The 16,811-nt window shown below is 39.0% G+C and overlaps 1 protein-coding gene across 1 annotated transcript; it reads left to right on the top strand.

Moving 5' to 3' along the window:
* The first annotated feature begins 1,047 nt into the window (after nucleotides 1-1,047).
* On the top strand, nucleotides 1,048-15,780 carry RFT1 (RFT1 glycolipid translocator homolog). The gene is made up of 13 exons (XM_074602680.1): nucleotides 1,048-1,127; nucleotides 1,246-1,331; nucleotides 1,904-2,020; nucleotides 3,761-3,950; nucleotides 4,539-4,640; nucleotides 5,604-5,738; nucleotides 6,544-6,622; nucleotides 6,902-6,952; nucleotides 8,334-8,464; nucleotides 9,638-9,782; nucleotides 12,066-12,171; nucleotides 13,478-13,727; nucleotides 14,612-15,780. Exons 1-13 carry the CDS (start codon nucleotides 1,065-1,067, stop codon nucleotides 14,774-14,776), a joined length of 1,620 nt encoding a protein of 539 aa, XP_074458781.1. The 5' UTR covers nucleotides 1,048-1,064; the 3' UTR covers nucleotides 14,777-15,780.
* The last annotated feature ends 1,031 nt before the right edge of the window (nucleotides 15,781-16,811 follow it).

Raw genomic sequence — 16,811 nt, 5'->3', positions numbered from 1 at the left:
CATGTGGACAACAGAATTGATGGAGAAGCAGCTTCTTTGCATGAGCTTGGAGAATCGTGGCTGGTTAGCCAGCTTTTCTTAAGATCCTGATTTTAAACTGTTGCTGTTCGTATTCTGTCATTAAGAAGCTGAAATCAAGTAGGGCTTGTATATTTCTCCCCCTGCCCTGAAAACACTTTTTAACAGCTGCTGTTAAACATCTGTGAAAAGTTTTATTTCAACTGTAGCATTGCTAAGAAAAATGTGACTTCTGAGCTGGAAGGGCCATGCTTTTGAAGGGAATGTTCTGTAACTTAGAAAGATGGAATCTTTATATGTTGCTGCTTAAATAATAATCTGAAATAGTCTGAAACTACTGTGCTGATTTACACCAAGGCTGTCGTACCTGTTTGGAAGACTACAAGTCAGTGTATTATTAAACTCAAGTCTGTCACAATTAAATTGCATCTTTACTATTTGAAGATTTTTTTTTAAGTGTTTTTTGGTTTGGTGCTTTAATTATTTATGTATTTATTTATTTATTTTTATTTTTACACAGAATGAAGTGAGATGCTTTCCTCTTCCTGCAGCGAGGGCGTTTTCCCTCCGTTTGGGGTGTCTGTCTCCTCACATCTGGTTAAGGCTGGCGGCTTTGCCCTCAGTTTAGAAAGGAATGGGTGGCACTCGCACGGAGATTTTTCAGAAATCTCTGGAAAATAGCGCTTGTCAGAAAATGCTGTTTAATACGATGCCTCCTCTCATAAGCCAGTGTGCAGTTCTGGGGTGGTTTTGGTGGAGTACCTGCTTGCGAAGCACAAAGCCGGCGCTGAGCGCTGGTTTGAGCATCCGAGCCGCCTGGAGGGCGCGGTTATTTTGGAAGTCGCCCGTGTTACGTCCAAAGCGTTCCTGAAGAGGACGGGTTTCTCCTGCCGGGCTGGGAACGGCCAGGTGAGCCGCACCTCCGCCCCCGTCCCGGCCGGCTCCTTCCCCGCCGCCCGCCCGAGGCCGGGGCGGCCCCGCCCGCGCTGACGGGATCGCGGCGCGACGGCGGCGCCACTTCCTGCCGGCGGGGCAGGGCGGGGGCCATGGCCGCGCAGGACGTGCTCAGCCAGACCACCCGGCTGGCCTCCTCCAGCGCCTTGCTGCAGGTGCGGCGGAGCCCCGGGCCGCCTCCTTCCTCCTCCTCCTCCTCCTCGGCGGTGCCTGGCGGGAGCCGCCTCAGCCCCGCTCGGCCCGCAGGTGTTTCCCGTTCGGCTTCCTTCACAGGTGCTGTTCCGGCTGGTCACCTTCGGGCTGAACGCCTTCACTCTGCGCTACCTCTCCAGAGAGCTCATCGGCGTGGTCAACGTGAGGTGAGGGAGCCCCTGTCCCGCCGCCCCACGCGCTCTCGGACCTCCCGGAGGCTGCCCCGGGAACGGGGGTCCCGCAGGGACGGGGCTTTTCGGAAGTGTGTGTGTTTGCTGCAGGATCCCGGGGTCTATGGTCTGCAGGGTCTGTCACTAATGACGCTTTGCATAACGCTCTTTAATTTACTGTTACGTGTTTGATCGTTGAATGTCTTCAACTTCTATTTTTTGGCCTGAAGTGGAGGTACTGTATCAGCTTGCTGAGGAAAAGCTAGACACAATCGTGTATTGCATGCTGTTATTATGCAATAAATTTTGTGACTGCTTTTTTGGTTTATTGCATGCTTTAAAGTGATTTTGCCATTTGAGTAATCACACGTAACTACTTTCCCTCCTTCTTTACAAGATGGTGATGATTTGCTTCATATCACCATGTTTTGTTTGCGTGCCTGTTAGATTTGTCTGTCAGGCAGTCCTGTATAAAAACTATCAGTGATGCTAATGCATGAAGGATTTCAGAAATAGTATGTAAAGAAATAATTTTATCTCCTTTTTTTTTTTCCCCTCACCTCCTTTAGGTTAACTCTACTGTATTCAACAGTTGTCTTCCTAGCCAGGGAGGCATTTCGCAGAGCTTGTTTGAGTGGAAGTACAAAGAGAAACTGGACCAAAACAATTAATCTACTGTGGCTGACGTAAGATACCCTTAAAAATTTACTTCTTTAGAACTTACGAGAGCTCGCAAAATTAAAGCAAGTATTTATTTACTGAGGTAATTATTTCAGCATTGAGCATTTAGTAGCCTCAGTCATGTTTCTGGTCTGATGTAGGAAGCTGGTCAAGTCTGTTTAGTGTTTGTGAAACTGATCTCTCTCTGGAGCATGTGGGAAAGTGCATCACCAAATATGTTATTGGCAGCCATTTGTTCTGTCGCTTACCCTAAAGCTTCATTTATGTTGTAGATGTTAAAGAAAGACCCTGTTGCTCTTGAGCACTGGTGCAATTCAATGGCCTGGCAACATAAATGTTTGTGTTGGGCAGGAGAGATGTGAAAGGGTTAAAGAAAGGGTTGGAATTAAGCAACAGGGGGTAGTAAGTAGGACAACTACTTTCAACTGCAATGCCATTTATAGCGGAAAGTGGATAGCTTAAAGTCTCTGTGAAGCGGTACCCAGAGAGTGCAATCACACATTGCAGCTAAGTGGACATTATGACTTGTTTCTCTCCCTTCTGGTTCCTGGACACACCTCTCTGCTGTTTCCCCTCTGTCACATCAAGCAGCTGTGCAGCCACAATTAGGTGGGTTGGGAAGTAAGTTTACCTGTCTGATGTGGTGTAAAACTACCCCTGCATGGTGATCTTCTATTGGGTCACCCTGCTGACTTTCCCTGGAACTGCACAGCTATTAATTACATCTGGCCCAGGAATGGGAGGTTGTGCATAGTCATCTGCATCCAGGTATAAAGAAGAGGAATTGTCTCTTTCAGGGATGAGTTTAATGCTTGTCTTTTACGTGTATTAGATCTGTTCTCTTCACTGTATTATAATCAGTTTTCTGCTATTTGACAGCATTTCAAGTGGACATTAAATGATAGAGTTAACAATGACTGTGCACCTTTTTCTTTTTAAATTTTTCCTCATAGAGAAGCATAACTTAAAAAGAAGATTAACTTTCTTGAAGGATCTGAAATTCATCTTAGGAGCTTGATGTCAAATACCTTAGGGAGCTGATAATGGGAGGGTCAAATAGATCCTGCTGCAATGATATAAAACTTTCTGCACTCTGCCAGAAGCATCGTGTTCCTGAAGCAGTGTCAACAGAAGGTAATACACGTCTGCACTCCTGTGCCTAGTTTGGCTTTTTAGCTACAGTCACTAATCAAAGTGACTCTGAGCTACAGTAGAGCATTGTGAACTGGCATACCTGAGGTGCAGGCATGCATTTTCTTCTGCTCACTCTGCTGTTGCTCTCTGGAGAACCAGTCATTTTTGGAAGAGTGAGACTAGCAGTTGGAGTGGTGGCATCTTTGGCTGTTACAGCAAGATCCAACCAAGCTTGTCTGCCAAACCCCTGGTAATCACAGACTATAAAAATTGTAGCAGTCAGGGGTTTGCAGTATTCCACAGGCTGATGAGTTCAGAATTGTTCAGTCCTAGGGAACAAGAAATGCAGATAGTTGACCTTATATTAGGTTCTTGAGTAGAAAATAGACAAGTCAGAAAAATGTTTTCTGTGTTCTGTAAAATGCCTTAAAGATGTTCATGACAAGAAAAGTATGATTGGTATTGTAACAACAGAAATTAATTCCTCAGGACTTTTTATTTATTTATTTTTAATTATTACAGCAATATGCGAAATTTTAATCTAATTTTTGGGGATATTTTTTCTGCTTACGTAACATTTCTATTGATTGTTTTCTATGTTAACTTTTTAGAGTCCCTCTTGGTGTGTTTTGGTCTATTTTCTTGGGCTTAGTCTGGCTACACTTGCTTGAAGTACCTGATCCTTCTGTGGTTCCTCATTATCAGGCTGGTGTAGTGGCATTTGGTCTTTCTGCAATTATCGAGCTTCTGGGAGAACCATTCTGGGTTTTAGCACAAGCTCATTTGTTTGTGAGACTTAAGGTTAGTAAAGTACACAGAGTGTATGTGTGTGTGGGGAATTGTCTCTCTCTATTGAAAAGAACAGATTCGCGAACTAGGTCTTTGTATATTCAAGCATATAAAAAACCCCCACAAATCTGTGTGTACTGTTTAGTACTGTATGACATAGTTGTAACATGGATATGAATTTGTACCTGTTAAAGCAAGAAAGCTGGTTTATTTAGTGATCATTAAATACTTAATCGTGAATTTTAATTGGAGGGAGAGACACATAGCTTCCACAATTTTGCATTTCAATTGATTGTATGAAATTGTGAAATGCAACAATTGAGAATCTGATTGTCTCAAGCAAAATTTTCTCCCTTATGTCTCATACAAAGGACTGGGATAGTGCAATGGAAAAATTGTGAAATGCAAGAATAGAAAATTTATGGAGAAATTACAATCTAATGTGGCTAGCTTGGCAAAAAGAAATTCTGTGATAAAACCACACTGGCTATGAAAGTCTTATATTCCCACATAAATTCTGTGTGTGAAACTGATGTATTTTAAGTTTGTGTATGTGGTTAAGTTGGCAGAAAATAAACCTCTCTCTTCCCTTTCTTAAAGGTAATTGCTGAAAGCCTTTCAGTAGTGTCAAAATGCATTTTGACGGTTATTTTAGTAGTTCTTTATCCTCAATGGGGCCTCTACATTTTTTCCTTGTCTCAGGTAAGTTTCCTGTGTTCTCTTCCTCTAGAAATTGATTTGTATGAATTTTTATTTGCTGCTGCATTTGACACTTAGGCTGCTAAATAACTTTGAGGAGGTAGAGAAAATACTCCTGGGAGGTTTAAGATTTAGCACTTGTATTTAGTATTTTCCTGATACTCATTATTGACTTGGCACTTTGACCTTGAGCAGTTTAATGGAGGTACAAGAAAGCACCTTGTTCTGTGCTTAGGTTATGTTAGGTAATAAGGTTATGTTATTCTGTATAAGTTTTATGTCAACTCTTCTTAATCAGTTACACATTCTAATGCTTGAAGACTCTGTTCACGACTTGGCCTCAGTATTAATGTTAGACTTTGGAGTCTACTGTGTAGAAGATTATAATCACATGTAATTTTATCATCCTGTACCACCAACCTGTATCAGCTTATCAGGAAGTGGTAATCATGTGTAACACATACTCGGATTAAAACTTTTTCTTTACTGAAGTGAAGAATGGGTATATTGGCACCTGAAAAATAGTGTTATGACCTGCACAATATCAGTTTACCTAGAAATGAAAATGTGATCCACCTCAGATGTGGACATTTAGTTATTTTTTTTGTTGCCTTTGCAGTGGCTATAGTAGATAGTTTATAACGGATCAAAGGCAGAAGTGTAGATGTTGCTCTGTCGACTTGTTTTTTGACTAAGTGAATAATTGCTTTAGAATTGGACTTTAAATAAAAAATGCTGAATAGAACATAAGAGTTGGCAAAGGGCTATGATAACTTACATATTAAAAAAAATCAACAGCATTCTTGGGGAGTTAAAGTCTTTACCTAGTTGAAAATTTGACAAGGATAAGGGCTACTTACTACATTTGGTTCTCACTGAATTTGGAATTCTAGCATGACATTCTACTTTTGTAAGTTAATTTTGTATCACTGGTTGTTTTTCTTCGCTCCTTCCCTAACTTTGCAGCTTTTATACGTCAGTGTTCTGGTGATGAGCTATGTAATTTATTTTGTGATGTTTTTGGGGTCTCCTGAAGCAACAAAGAAGTCATTTCCAGTTGCAAGAATGAAAGCTCTCTTACCTAACTTGGTGGAAGATGAGGTACGTTGCACAGTTTATTTCTTGATTTTTAAGTTCTTCTTGAGAGAGCTTTGGTTCGTATCAATAAAATCCTTGCCAGAAGAATGTTATGAAATTTGACCTCTTTGTTATTGTGGGCTTGTTGCTGACTTATCTTTTAGTATGTTTGCACAAACTCTTAACTGGAGGTAGAAATCTCCAACGCACAGGGGAATGACCAGGTATCACTGGATCTAAGGCAGGAAAGAAACAAGAACCATTTTACTATGGATTTTGGTACCCGGACTTTTCCACAAATAAACCTGGTGGTACACAGCATCCTACAGGCGCTCAAGTATCTCTGATGCCCTCTCAAAAAAAATGAGGCAAAGAAAGAAATGAAAAGACACAGTGAGAAAGAAGATAGTTTGAAAAATATTTGCAGATTGAAAAGATAAAGGTGGTTCTTGGTTGCAAGACTTGTAGGGACAGTTTGAAGAGCAGTAAACAATTTAGATCTACAATGAAGGTGAAAGTTATATTGGTGTGCTAAACAGCACGAGGTATTTGTTCCTGTCTCTAAGTACTTTCTGTAGAAAGCTTGTTTGGGTACTTTATCTGCAACAATAGTAATTTTCAGCAAGGGAAAGACTCTGTCAGATCAGAGTGATATTAGGACTTGAATCTAGCGTTATTTTAGATTAGTTGTTAGTAGCTATGATATTGTGGGGTTTTCTCATCAGTACATTTAGAGCTAGCCTAGAGTATTGTACTGGCTTTGTATTTTCTATTTCTACTCCGTAGTTTCAGTCATGTTTATTACATTTCAGTACTTCTTTTTTTGCAGACCTTTGTCAACTGGAAGGAAGCACGGTTGACTTGGAGTTTCTTCAAACAATCCTTCTTGAAACAGATTTTGACAGAGGGTGAGGCTTGGCGTATGGTTGTGATGGAGAAGGGCTAGTGAATACCATTTACAAAATTGACTTAAAGCTTGAGAAAGCTGGTAGGGGATGTGGGCATGTGACTTCTAGAGATTGTTGCTGGCAGATGTTACTAACGTGAATGAAGTTTTTGAGGGTATTCTGAACTAGATGCTGTCCCGCTTGACTGCGTCTCTTAAATACTTAATACTGGAAGTGCCTGAACAACTATTGGGAAAAATTTAGGGACTTGTTCTTAAGTTCTTTATTTTGAACTTACAGGTGAACGATATGTGATGACTTTTTTGAACGTGTTAAATTTTGGAGATCAGGGTAAGTGCAATGGTGTTGTGGAATGGTGACACAGTTTTCTTAGTCACTGCTCTTCAGATGGTTCTGAAAATGACTTGAAGTATGTGAAGATAATGTGAAAATCTGAGAAGATTTCAACGCCTTTGTGATTTGGAGATACATTTCAGTGAAAGATTGATATAGATATAGAAAATAATGTAAGCTCCTGGATTTTAATTTTTTCTTTGTTTGGATTAAACCTTTCCAATTGGATATGTGATACCATGTATCTTGTTTCGTCTTAAAAAAAAACACAACTGTATTAGTATTTGATGTGTTATTGTTATAGTTTTCTGTCTTCAGTTTTTGTAATTCTGTTTTCCTGCTGTTTTCTGTCTTCCTTTTGAACCTGTTATGGTGGCAAGAACATCATTGTTTATAGCATTTCATCTCAAAACTGATTTATGTTCTGTAAAAAGAATTCAGAGTGGTTACAGAGTAATATGTGGCAGTAGCCATTCAGATGAGTGAGTTGGCAGCACCTTGGGTCTTTATAGCTTGGGGAAGGAAAATAGGCTGTAATTGTTGGCCTACTGTTCTAAGTTTCTTGGCTAGTTTGAATTACTTTTAATTGCTGGCAGTAGTATGTTCCTCCATAAATACTGAGTAGATGTGCTTGCCACAAGTAACTGGAGCCATTCTGGTCCTCCTCCCATGCAGAAGAATTGAGGGGTCTTCAGAAGAGCTATGAGTGCAAAAATGCCTGTACTCTCAAAATGTTGAGAAATGTTGGTTCCAGGTCCTATGAAATCAGCCAGAACCTTATTCTCTTATTTCACTGTGAATAAGTAAAGCATTTATCCGTATACCTCTCAATGACTGTACTCTGTGTGTGTATGTATGTGTGTATATATATGTACACACACACATAGATAGATGTCATAGCAGGTTTGGAGCAGTATCTTGCTAATGGAAGCGCTGGTAAAATGTCATGTGGGATTGCTCTTCCACTTCAGTGAAAGTAAAAAGAAATCCTCACGCTAAAAATAGATACCTTTCTCTTCTCCTGTATCGGTAAATCCTTACACTTCTGTTCTCATTTAGTGAAATTCATCAGGATCTTTTAAATTTCTCTACAGTAAGAACTTTAAATGTGGTTTGGTGCTGTTACTAGATTCACATCTCTCTAGTTGATGCTTTTTGTCCTAACTTTGCTCTCTGTGAGCAAACCTTGTAATTTTGAGCTGTGGTTGCTGACTGTCAGAATTTTTAGGGAACACTGCTTTAACGTTGCACTAAGTTCCATTTGTTTTCTCTGTGTTCAGTGGAAATGCTAAATTAGAATTCGTGTCATTGTTAGAGACTTAGAATTAAAATGTGTCTAAAAAAATTACAGGTTGCTGCTATGTTTTTTTTTTTTTAGGTGTATATGATATCGTGAATAATCTTGGTTCACTGGTGGCCAGGTTTATCTTTTTGCCTATTGAGGAGAGTTTTTATGTCTTTTTTGCTAAAGTGTTGGAAAGAGGGAAGAATGTAAAGGATCAGAAGCAGGTATGTTTATTTTGGATTCATTACATGTCAAATGCTTGATTTATGTTACAGATAAGTTGCATCACAGCAGTGTGACTGACAGAAGTGTGTGTTCAAATTTGACTATAAATGCTGTTAAAATTGAAAAGTTGAAGTGGAGGACAAAAATACTGAGTGAGGCTGAACCAAAGAAATTAAGATAAACAGTGGCATAGTACTGTCTTGTATTATAAAGGAAGTTTATAATCATCTGCTCCAAACAGGGTGAGGTGATGTAAACCCTAGTGTAGCATGTATTTCCAGATCTGCCTAGGCAATTACTTAAATCCTGAAAACATATTATTTCTATAAAGTAAATGCTGTCTGAAAGTATTTGACTTGAAAATATAAGTAGTTGTCAAGTATTAAACAGTAATGTTTAACTACTGTTTTGGGAAGGAGAGTTGTATTTTTCTTGAGCTTTTGAATTGTATGTGGCATATCGATGGTTAAACAAACAAGAGCTTTGTTCCAAACAGTAATATTCACACGTGCTCTATGTAAGAAACTCTTCATCAGTCTGAAGGTCAGTCTGGGCTTTTGTCTGATACTATGACAACTTATTGCAGTTAAACAAATCCCATGCTTCAGCTCATTGGTGGGCTAAGAAAGATGTACGTATATGTATATTTCATATATAGTGTACCTGATATATAGAACTGGCAAAATGGTTATGAGTTTTCACTGTATGTACTGAAATTACAGTACAGGAATTACAAGAATGCCTCTTGTAATGAGGTAGTAGAACTGACAAGTTGCTTGTTGCTGTGGCAAATCCAGTAGTCCCGGGCAGCAATAAAAATCTGACCCTCCTGCTGACTCAAACTGTGGCTTTGGGCAGATGCCATGCTCTTCTTTGCCGTTTACTAACTGTTAAACAGGTGCAAATGATGTTTGCACATTTCTTTGAACAGACACATTCATGGCTAATAGTTGTGTAGAATTTGTGATGTGTAAAACACAGCATGGAATAATAAATATATAAAAATTGTTGGAAGTTAAGACCACGTGTATGGATAATTCAATAACAAAGGATAAGTTTCACACCTTTTCACACTGTGCAAACTGATTTTTTCTTTACATGAAATAGCTTTTCTCCGTGAAAATAACTATTATATTGATTCTGATTCATGTAATTGACTACATTTTTTTCAGGATGATGTTGCTATGGCTGCAAATGTATTAGAATTGCTGTTGAAACTTGTGCTTCTGATTGGCCTTACCATCACGGTTTTTGGCTATGCCTATTCTCAGCTGGCTCTGGATATTTATGGAGGCTCAATGCTCAGTTCTGGAACAGGTAAAGATTTTTATAGAGCTGGCAAAAAAGCCATTCTTTGAAAAGAGAAACTGCAGCTATTATGAATTCTTGGGCAAATCAGCAGATTTTTTGTTTGTTTGTTTCGGTAAAACTCCTATTTTAAATCAGTGACTTGTCTTGCCTGGATCCAGAACTCATGCCTTTGTTAATAGCATCTTTAATATGTAGTCACCTTAAACTAAAATATACTGAGGAGCTCTAAATATGCATGATCAAGTTTGGGGCTCTGCCTTTTTGCAATCTGACATAGTTGGAAAAGGACATTTTAAAAGATTGTGCGATGACTCCATGATGGGAAATTGCTAACTCCAGCTTTTGTAAAACAACAACAAACCCCCAAAGAACCCATACAACAAACCGGAAACAAAGAATCCATAGTTTTAGCATAGAAACAATAATACTTTTTTTTTTTTTTAATAGTGCTAAACCACATAATGGTAACAATCTTGCTAGAGTTGTACATATTAAGGGGTAGGTTTTACAAATCGCTCCACACAAGCAGTCAAGGAATTTGTAGGTCAGCTTGGATTTTCAGGAGAGAAAGTAGAGGTTCGTTTAAGTCCTCCTTCTTGAACTGGTAACACACAAATTGTAGCCTGGAGTTTTCTTGGGTCCTTTCGGTGATTTGTCAGTTGACTTTACAGTAGCTCCTGCTAGAAAAAACAGTCTGCCTTCTGTGTGTAATGTTTCATTTCCTACCTGGTCTATCTTGGGCGAAGATGGAGCAGCTCCTCAGAGGAGCTTTTTTGTTGCATTTCTGTCTGGAAATTTTTGCCTGTGCGCCATCGTGGGAGAGTTCTAGCTCGAATTTTCCGTTTCACATCTATTACAATTAAGAGAAAGTTACAGGGAAGAGGAAAGCATGTGACAGTATATTTTATTGAAGACAGTTGCACCTGTCAGAGTTCTGCACCTTCAAACCATAACCTTGGAATATTGCTCATTGGGTATTAAAATTAATTGCAATTACCTTATACGGTGTTAAGATAATTTGATATATTCTAACCCCATAGACACTTTTCTGTTATTAAGTGTTAACCATTTAGGTATTTCTGCTTTAGACCCTTGCATGTTGTTTGGAAGCTCGTGCTAGATTTGTATAGTGATTTTGAGGAAAACCCTGTGTCTGCATAACCAAGAAAAAATGTTAATAACTTTTGCATGCTGTTTTGAGTTGTCTTGCTGCTGGTCCTATCAGATTGGTTTCTAATTTTGAAAGCAAATATTGTGAAAGGCAGTCATTCTGGACTTCAGCAGCCAACTCTTTTTATGAAGAAAATGTTTTCTGTCCCTCTTCAAGAATGAATGTCTGGGCCTCATCTGTTAGACATGCTTACTTGACTGAAAAGGACTATGTTTAGGAATGTGGATGCAAGTCAAATGACTCAGAAGTATATATTTTTTTTTTACCTGATGATAATGTGTGAAAATGAAATGTTGAGCGTGCATACTGGCTTTATTTGACCAGATATTCATGTATATATTCATTTGGATATTTTTTTTTTCTGACTGCTCTCTAGTCTAATGTTCTTATGCATACTTGTAAAGAAAGTCTTCAGCTCTGCCCCACATCTGCAGTGTATTTACTGCTCACTTGGCAGTTGTTCTTTACAACTGAAACACGAGGAGGCTCAGTGATATGAACAACATTACAGCCATCAAGAAGGAATATTGAGGGATGCTCACTGACCTGTTAAAAAGCGTGGGATTATTTTCCCAGTGTTACAGTTTTTAACGGACAAGAAAAAGATTAAGGTCTGAATGGAGAATTTCGAAGTCGCGTATAAATTCTCTGACCCATAAAAATCTGAGTATAATTTTTATCTGGCACTGTTTTGAATGTGTTGAACAGCCTTTTCGTTTTTCTTACTGTTGTGTTCAAAATATACATTTTATTGCATTTAGTACCTCATAATGACTATTGGATTAACTTCCAAAAATTTCTGTACAATAGCAGATTTGGGTTATGATAAATATTAATTTTTAGTTAGGAAATCCCTTTTAATAAAATACTTTTTTTTTGATGGATGTCTTTTCTGTTACTATAGTAACTACTGTGCTTGTGTATTTCGGGTTTTATTTTTGTTTTTATTTTGCCTTGCTTATTTGTGTTCTTCTCAAGATATCCAGACAGGAAACCTACTCAAATGAACTTAAGTTTAGTATTAGTGATAATGTTACAACTTTTATTTCTTAGTGTATAAACAATGCGGTTTTATAAAAGAAATAATAATCTACTTATCATTCTAATGTGTTTTTTAGGTCCAGATCTCCTCCGATGTTACTCTCTATATGTCCTATTTCTTGCTATTAATGGAGTAACAGAATGTTTTACATTTGCCTTGATGTGCAAAGAAGAGGTAGACAGGTAGGAAATCGTGTCCCCAGGATATTCCTGTAATTAATCTGCGTATGGTTTGCCTGGAGTTCAGTATGTAAAAAGAACAATTGTTCTGCCTGGATATGTGCCTGGAAATGTATTTTTCCGAAGAGCAAATTTCATTCTGCAGTCACTTTAAGAACTGTGTTCCTAGTCTCCAGAGCCAGGTGCAACAGATGGGCAAGGAAACATGCACTATTTTTGTTTTTTACATGCTTGTATTTGTTGATAAACACCGATCTTCTTAAAAATTTATATGTAATGACCTTTCATAAAGAGATTGGTGCATTTGAAATCACATAAAAATATCCTGCCCCACTGAAAACCAACTCCTTATTTAGCTGTCTGCTTGTAGATTTAGAGGTAGAAGCTTTAGCAAGTATTTAAATGCTTGGGTAAAAAGGTCAGAAATTAAGAAATAAAAGGATTGTTAAGTTAGCTTTTGGCAATTCACTAACTGGAAAAGTAATTTAAATGTGAAGTCTTCTTTTCTGTACGTATGCACTTGAAATTACAGTTTTTAAGACAGTCTATCACTTAAAACTCATTAAAATTTTGCAACTGTATATCAGGTACACTTCTGAATGATTTAAATTGTGGGTCTGAATTCAGTGGTTTATCTACTTTAAGTAGGAGGCTAGACTAGATGACTTCCTGAGATCCCTTCCAGCCTGGATCATTTCTTGATTCTGTGTTCATCCCGCGTTATTGACTTAGAAGCCTGGTTGCCTTCCCAGTGCTACCATTAAGCTTTATTGCTTATGCAGCAATTGTCCCGTACAAGACCTTTTCAAATCAATGTCAATAAGGTCTGCTTTCCACAGTCAAAGTAGTATGTTTTAGACTTAGCAAGGGCTGTTTTCATCACCCCTTTGAAGCGTCAGTTTGTTTTCAAAGCCACTGTTTGGAGCAGAAACTAAATAAAGCATCATCTTGTTGCTGAGCATTTAATACATACCTAAAATAAAATAGCAAAAAATCCCCTAGCTTTTACATTACTAATCATTGTTACTAAATTTGACTTTCTGAAATGAGTATACAGCTGATTAGTGAAATAGAATTTCCTTCACGTAATGTAGTTCTTGGATTAATTTGATGTATTTTCCATCCTTTCAATGACTTCTTTTTTTATTAACCTCAGTTCTCAAATTTATTTTCTACCACTAGAAGATAAATTTTTTTGTTCCTTATTTTAGAAAATAAATTGTGGTATTTCTTTAAAGATAAAGTTAGTAAATAAATGCTGTAGCTGTATACGTTGTTAAATTGTTTCTTTTTTTTTTTTTCTCCCTAGGTACAATTTTGTTATGCTGGCCTTGTCCTTCACGTTTCTGTGCATCTCTTATTTCTTGACCCACTGGTATGGCAGTGTAGGCTTTATCCTTGCCAACTGCTTTAACATGGGCATTCGAATAGCTCACAGCATCCACTATATCTATGATTACTTCAAAGACAGCACTTACAGACCTTTGACAGGCTTGCTTCCCTCACCATTTTTGGTACTGGTTTATGTCATAAGTGGAGTAATCACTGGTTTCTCAGAGGTGAGCATCTTTCTCCCATGTTGCTTTCACTGTGAAAGTCGGTGTCAAATGGCTTGTGTGTCCACAAGCAGAGAAATGCCATTAGCAAAAAAGGCTGGAAGACTTCCATTACAGGCAAGGCAAGATGCAATGTTAAGAGATTTTCTTTGATACAAAGGTATCGCTGCCACCTCTAGAAGGTGTATCTCACAAGTGATAGAAAATTTAACACATTTCTGCTGTCTGTAGATAAATCCATGTCTTTACTTCTTAATAATAATGGAAATTTTGCAGTAGCACAAGGAAACTGTTACTAAACATTTGGTAATAAAAAAGTGATAGAGGAAAAACAACCAATACAAAAACAGAAAGAAAAATTGCCAAGAGCACATTTATCACTTTATTCAGACTATGAGATTGTAATTGTGCAGACTAATTGTTACGGAGATGATAGCATTTCAATGTACAAAAATTTGACAGATTGAAAAATCTATTAGGTCTTAGAAAGCAGAGCTTGATATTTTGGAATGGGAGATTTTCAGTGAGGTTTTGTTAGAAAATAGCCTAATACGTTGCTGCAAAATAGCGGACTTGTGTGATAGCACCATCAGAGTTTTCCTAATATCTCAATTAACGTATTTCCGCATTCCAAATAATAGTAACTTCCACATTTACCAGGTGTCTACCGAATGCTCAGTTTTGCTGACAGAATTTTAAGAAAGCAAGTGTTATGACTACTGAAGCTGATTTATTGTAGGATCAGTGCATGTGGCAAAACTGCCATCATCTTGATGGTGATGTTAGCGTGGTTGGGAGAGGTGCTGGACCTTGTTTTTTATTGAGACAGTAAATTGACTTTGTGCTGACTATAGTTTTCCTGCAATTGCTTGTTTCCTTTGTTGTAGGTATTCTTCTGCTGCGATAAGGGCTGGATGGCAAGGCTGCTTCACATCAGTGTGGGGGCTCTATGCTTTGCAGCAACCATCGTTACTATGTTCTGCACAGAGACCAAGCTGATCCACTTTGTCAGAAGCCAGTTCCTCTCCCGTTATATGAAGAAAGGAACATGAAATGCTCATGTGCAGAACAGTTCTAGTACATGCTTGCAGTAAAGGGCTGTGTTTTTTGCATAAGATCCGTATGCAAAAAAGTTTCCACATGTGTTTATTGGAAGCATTGATATGGAGTGGCAATGTAAGATTGCCATCTGAGCGTTATTTTGTCTTCTCAGCGGGCCAGTACAGTGAAAGAGAGCCGAGTAATTTTGTTCTTATGCATCATTCTTTTCTAAGCTTTCCTTCAAGCAGCCTCTTTGGTAATGAATGAAGATCTAAGATACACCCTTCTTGACATAACCTGGTTGACAGACTTCATGGAGAGAGCTCCCACTCTTACCAATGGGGAGTACATGTATGAAGGCTGCACACAGCTTACATCTTGAGATGTAATTAAGGGTGCCCTTATTTGGCATGGTGGGCTGCTTAACTGGTTGGAAAATAAACGGTCTGACAAAAAAACCCAAAACCCATAAAAATAAAAGAAAAGCTGAAGACACTAGGACAAGGACCAATAGCAACGTTACTGTTGCTGAAGTAGAACATAATGTGGTGCAGAGAGATTGCGTTGTCAGTGTTTTGAAGTGTAGAACAGAAACTTCTGAAATTTACAAGCAAATTAATGGCACACGCAGTGTGTGTCCATGCTAGCTATGCCAGATTATTTAATTCAGCGTACCATTCTTTGATGAGGGTATTGATTAACTTGTCAAAAATACTCTGAAGCCTTAGCTAAAGGAAAAAAAAAGGGGCTTGAGCAGTATTTACAGGTGTTAAGTACAATCTGAAAGCTGTAAGCTGAAGTTCCAAAGGTTAATCATAAAACTTCTTTCTTTCGCTCTGTTGGGTTTTTTTTGTCTGAGATTTTAAATGCCAAAATGAAAAATTTCTCTCAATAAACATTATTTTGTCATGTCTGTGAAATCAAATGTTAAATATATTTGATAAGATTTCTCTCAAGGATTTATGCTTATTGAAACTTCCGTTACTGGATAGAAAAATGCTTCATTTTGTTACAACCATTTTTCTTCATGTCGTGTTTCTTTACTACTTCAGTCTTAATCTTTGTAATGACTTTTTTTTTAATTGTTGAAAATTTGGAAATTCAGAAGTTGTAAAATTAGATGTTAGGCTGCTGGTTTAGGTTCACTAATGGTGTGTTTATTGCAGGTCTGAGCTCTGAATTTGGCAGTTTCAGAACGTACAAGTTGCAGGTTTATAATGATGAGTGTTGCCTTTGCAGTCTTTGGATGGACCAAAAAATGTCAAGCGATGAAAAACATGTGCTCAGACATGTACAATTGAAAGCTTTTAGCTTAATTATGTAGCAACACTGCTGATCCTTATGCAATGGTGTGCAGCTTGAGCCCTTTTTTCTTTTTGTGGGCTTGTCCCCGTGGGTCACGGTGACCCCACTGCTGGCTTTTGTGTGCCCCAAATACGGGCTGGTGGCTACCTGCTGTGGCCTGGGGACAAGCAAACCCGCGTGGGTAGGGGCCTGGGCAGCCTGCGCCAGGGGATGCTGCTTGAGCTGGTGCTTGGACTAAATGGTCTCAAGAGGTGCCCTCCTGCATGACGTTCCGTGTTTGCCTCTGCGTGTGTTTCCCACTTAGGGATGCGGACTATAGCAGTAGTAGGGTTGGTTTACAGACTTGAGGTTTGCTTCTTCCAAGGAATACTAGATGGTAAAAGCCCCAGCCCAGCTCCTGTTTGGACAGGAGACCAAAGAGAGTGAGACATCAGGCCAAGGAAGCACAGCAGCTGGCGAAGCAGAAATAACAGGCATTGAGGGAGGATGGAGAGGGAGATTGGGAGAGAGAGACTGGACAAAACTCACCTTCTGTGACAGACAGTGCTGGTGGGAGCTGCCCGGCTTGGGGTCCAGACCCTGGGGTGCGGCCAGCCTGGGGAGCAGTTCAGCCTTTGCCCTGGGGGAGCATCCGGGGGGGCTTGTGGCCTGTGACAGTGCGTGGCCACCAGCCCTGGGCTCTGCCCAGAGGAGAGACCCAAGCCTTTTGGACCAGGCTTGCTGCTGGCACAAGACTGAGCC

This window comes from Larus michahellis, chromosome 10 (genome assembly GCF_964199755.1).
Source record: "Larus michahellis chromosome 10, bLarMic1.1, whole genome shotgun sequence".
In the NCBI taxonomy this organism is placed as follows: domain Eukaryota; kingdom Metazoa; phylum Chordata; class Aves; order Charadriiformes; family Laridae; genus Larus; species Larus michahellis.
The sequence above is the reverse complement of the archived record's forward strand: the minus strand, read 5'-3'. Positions and strand labels throughout refer to the sequence as shown.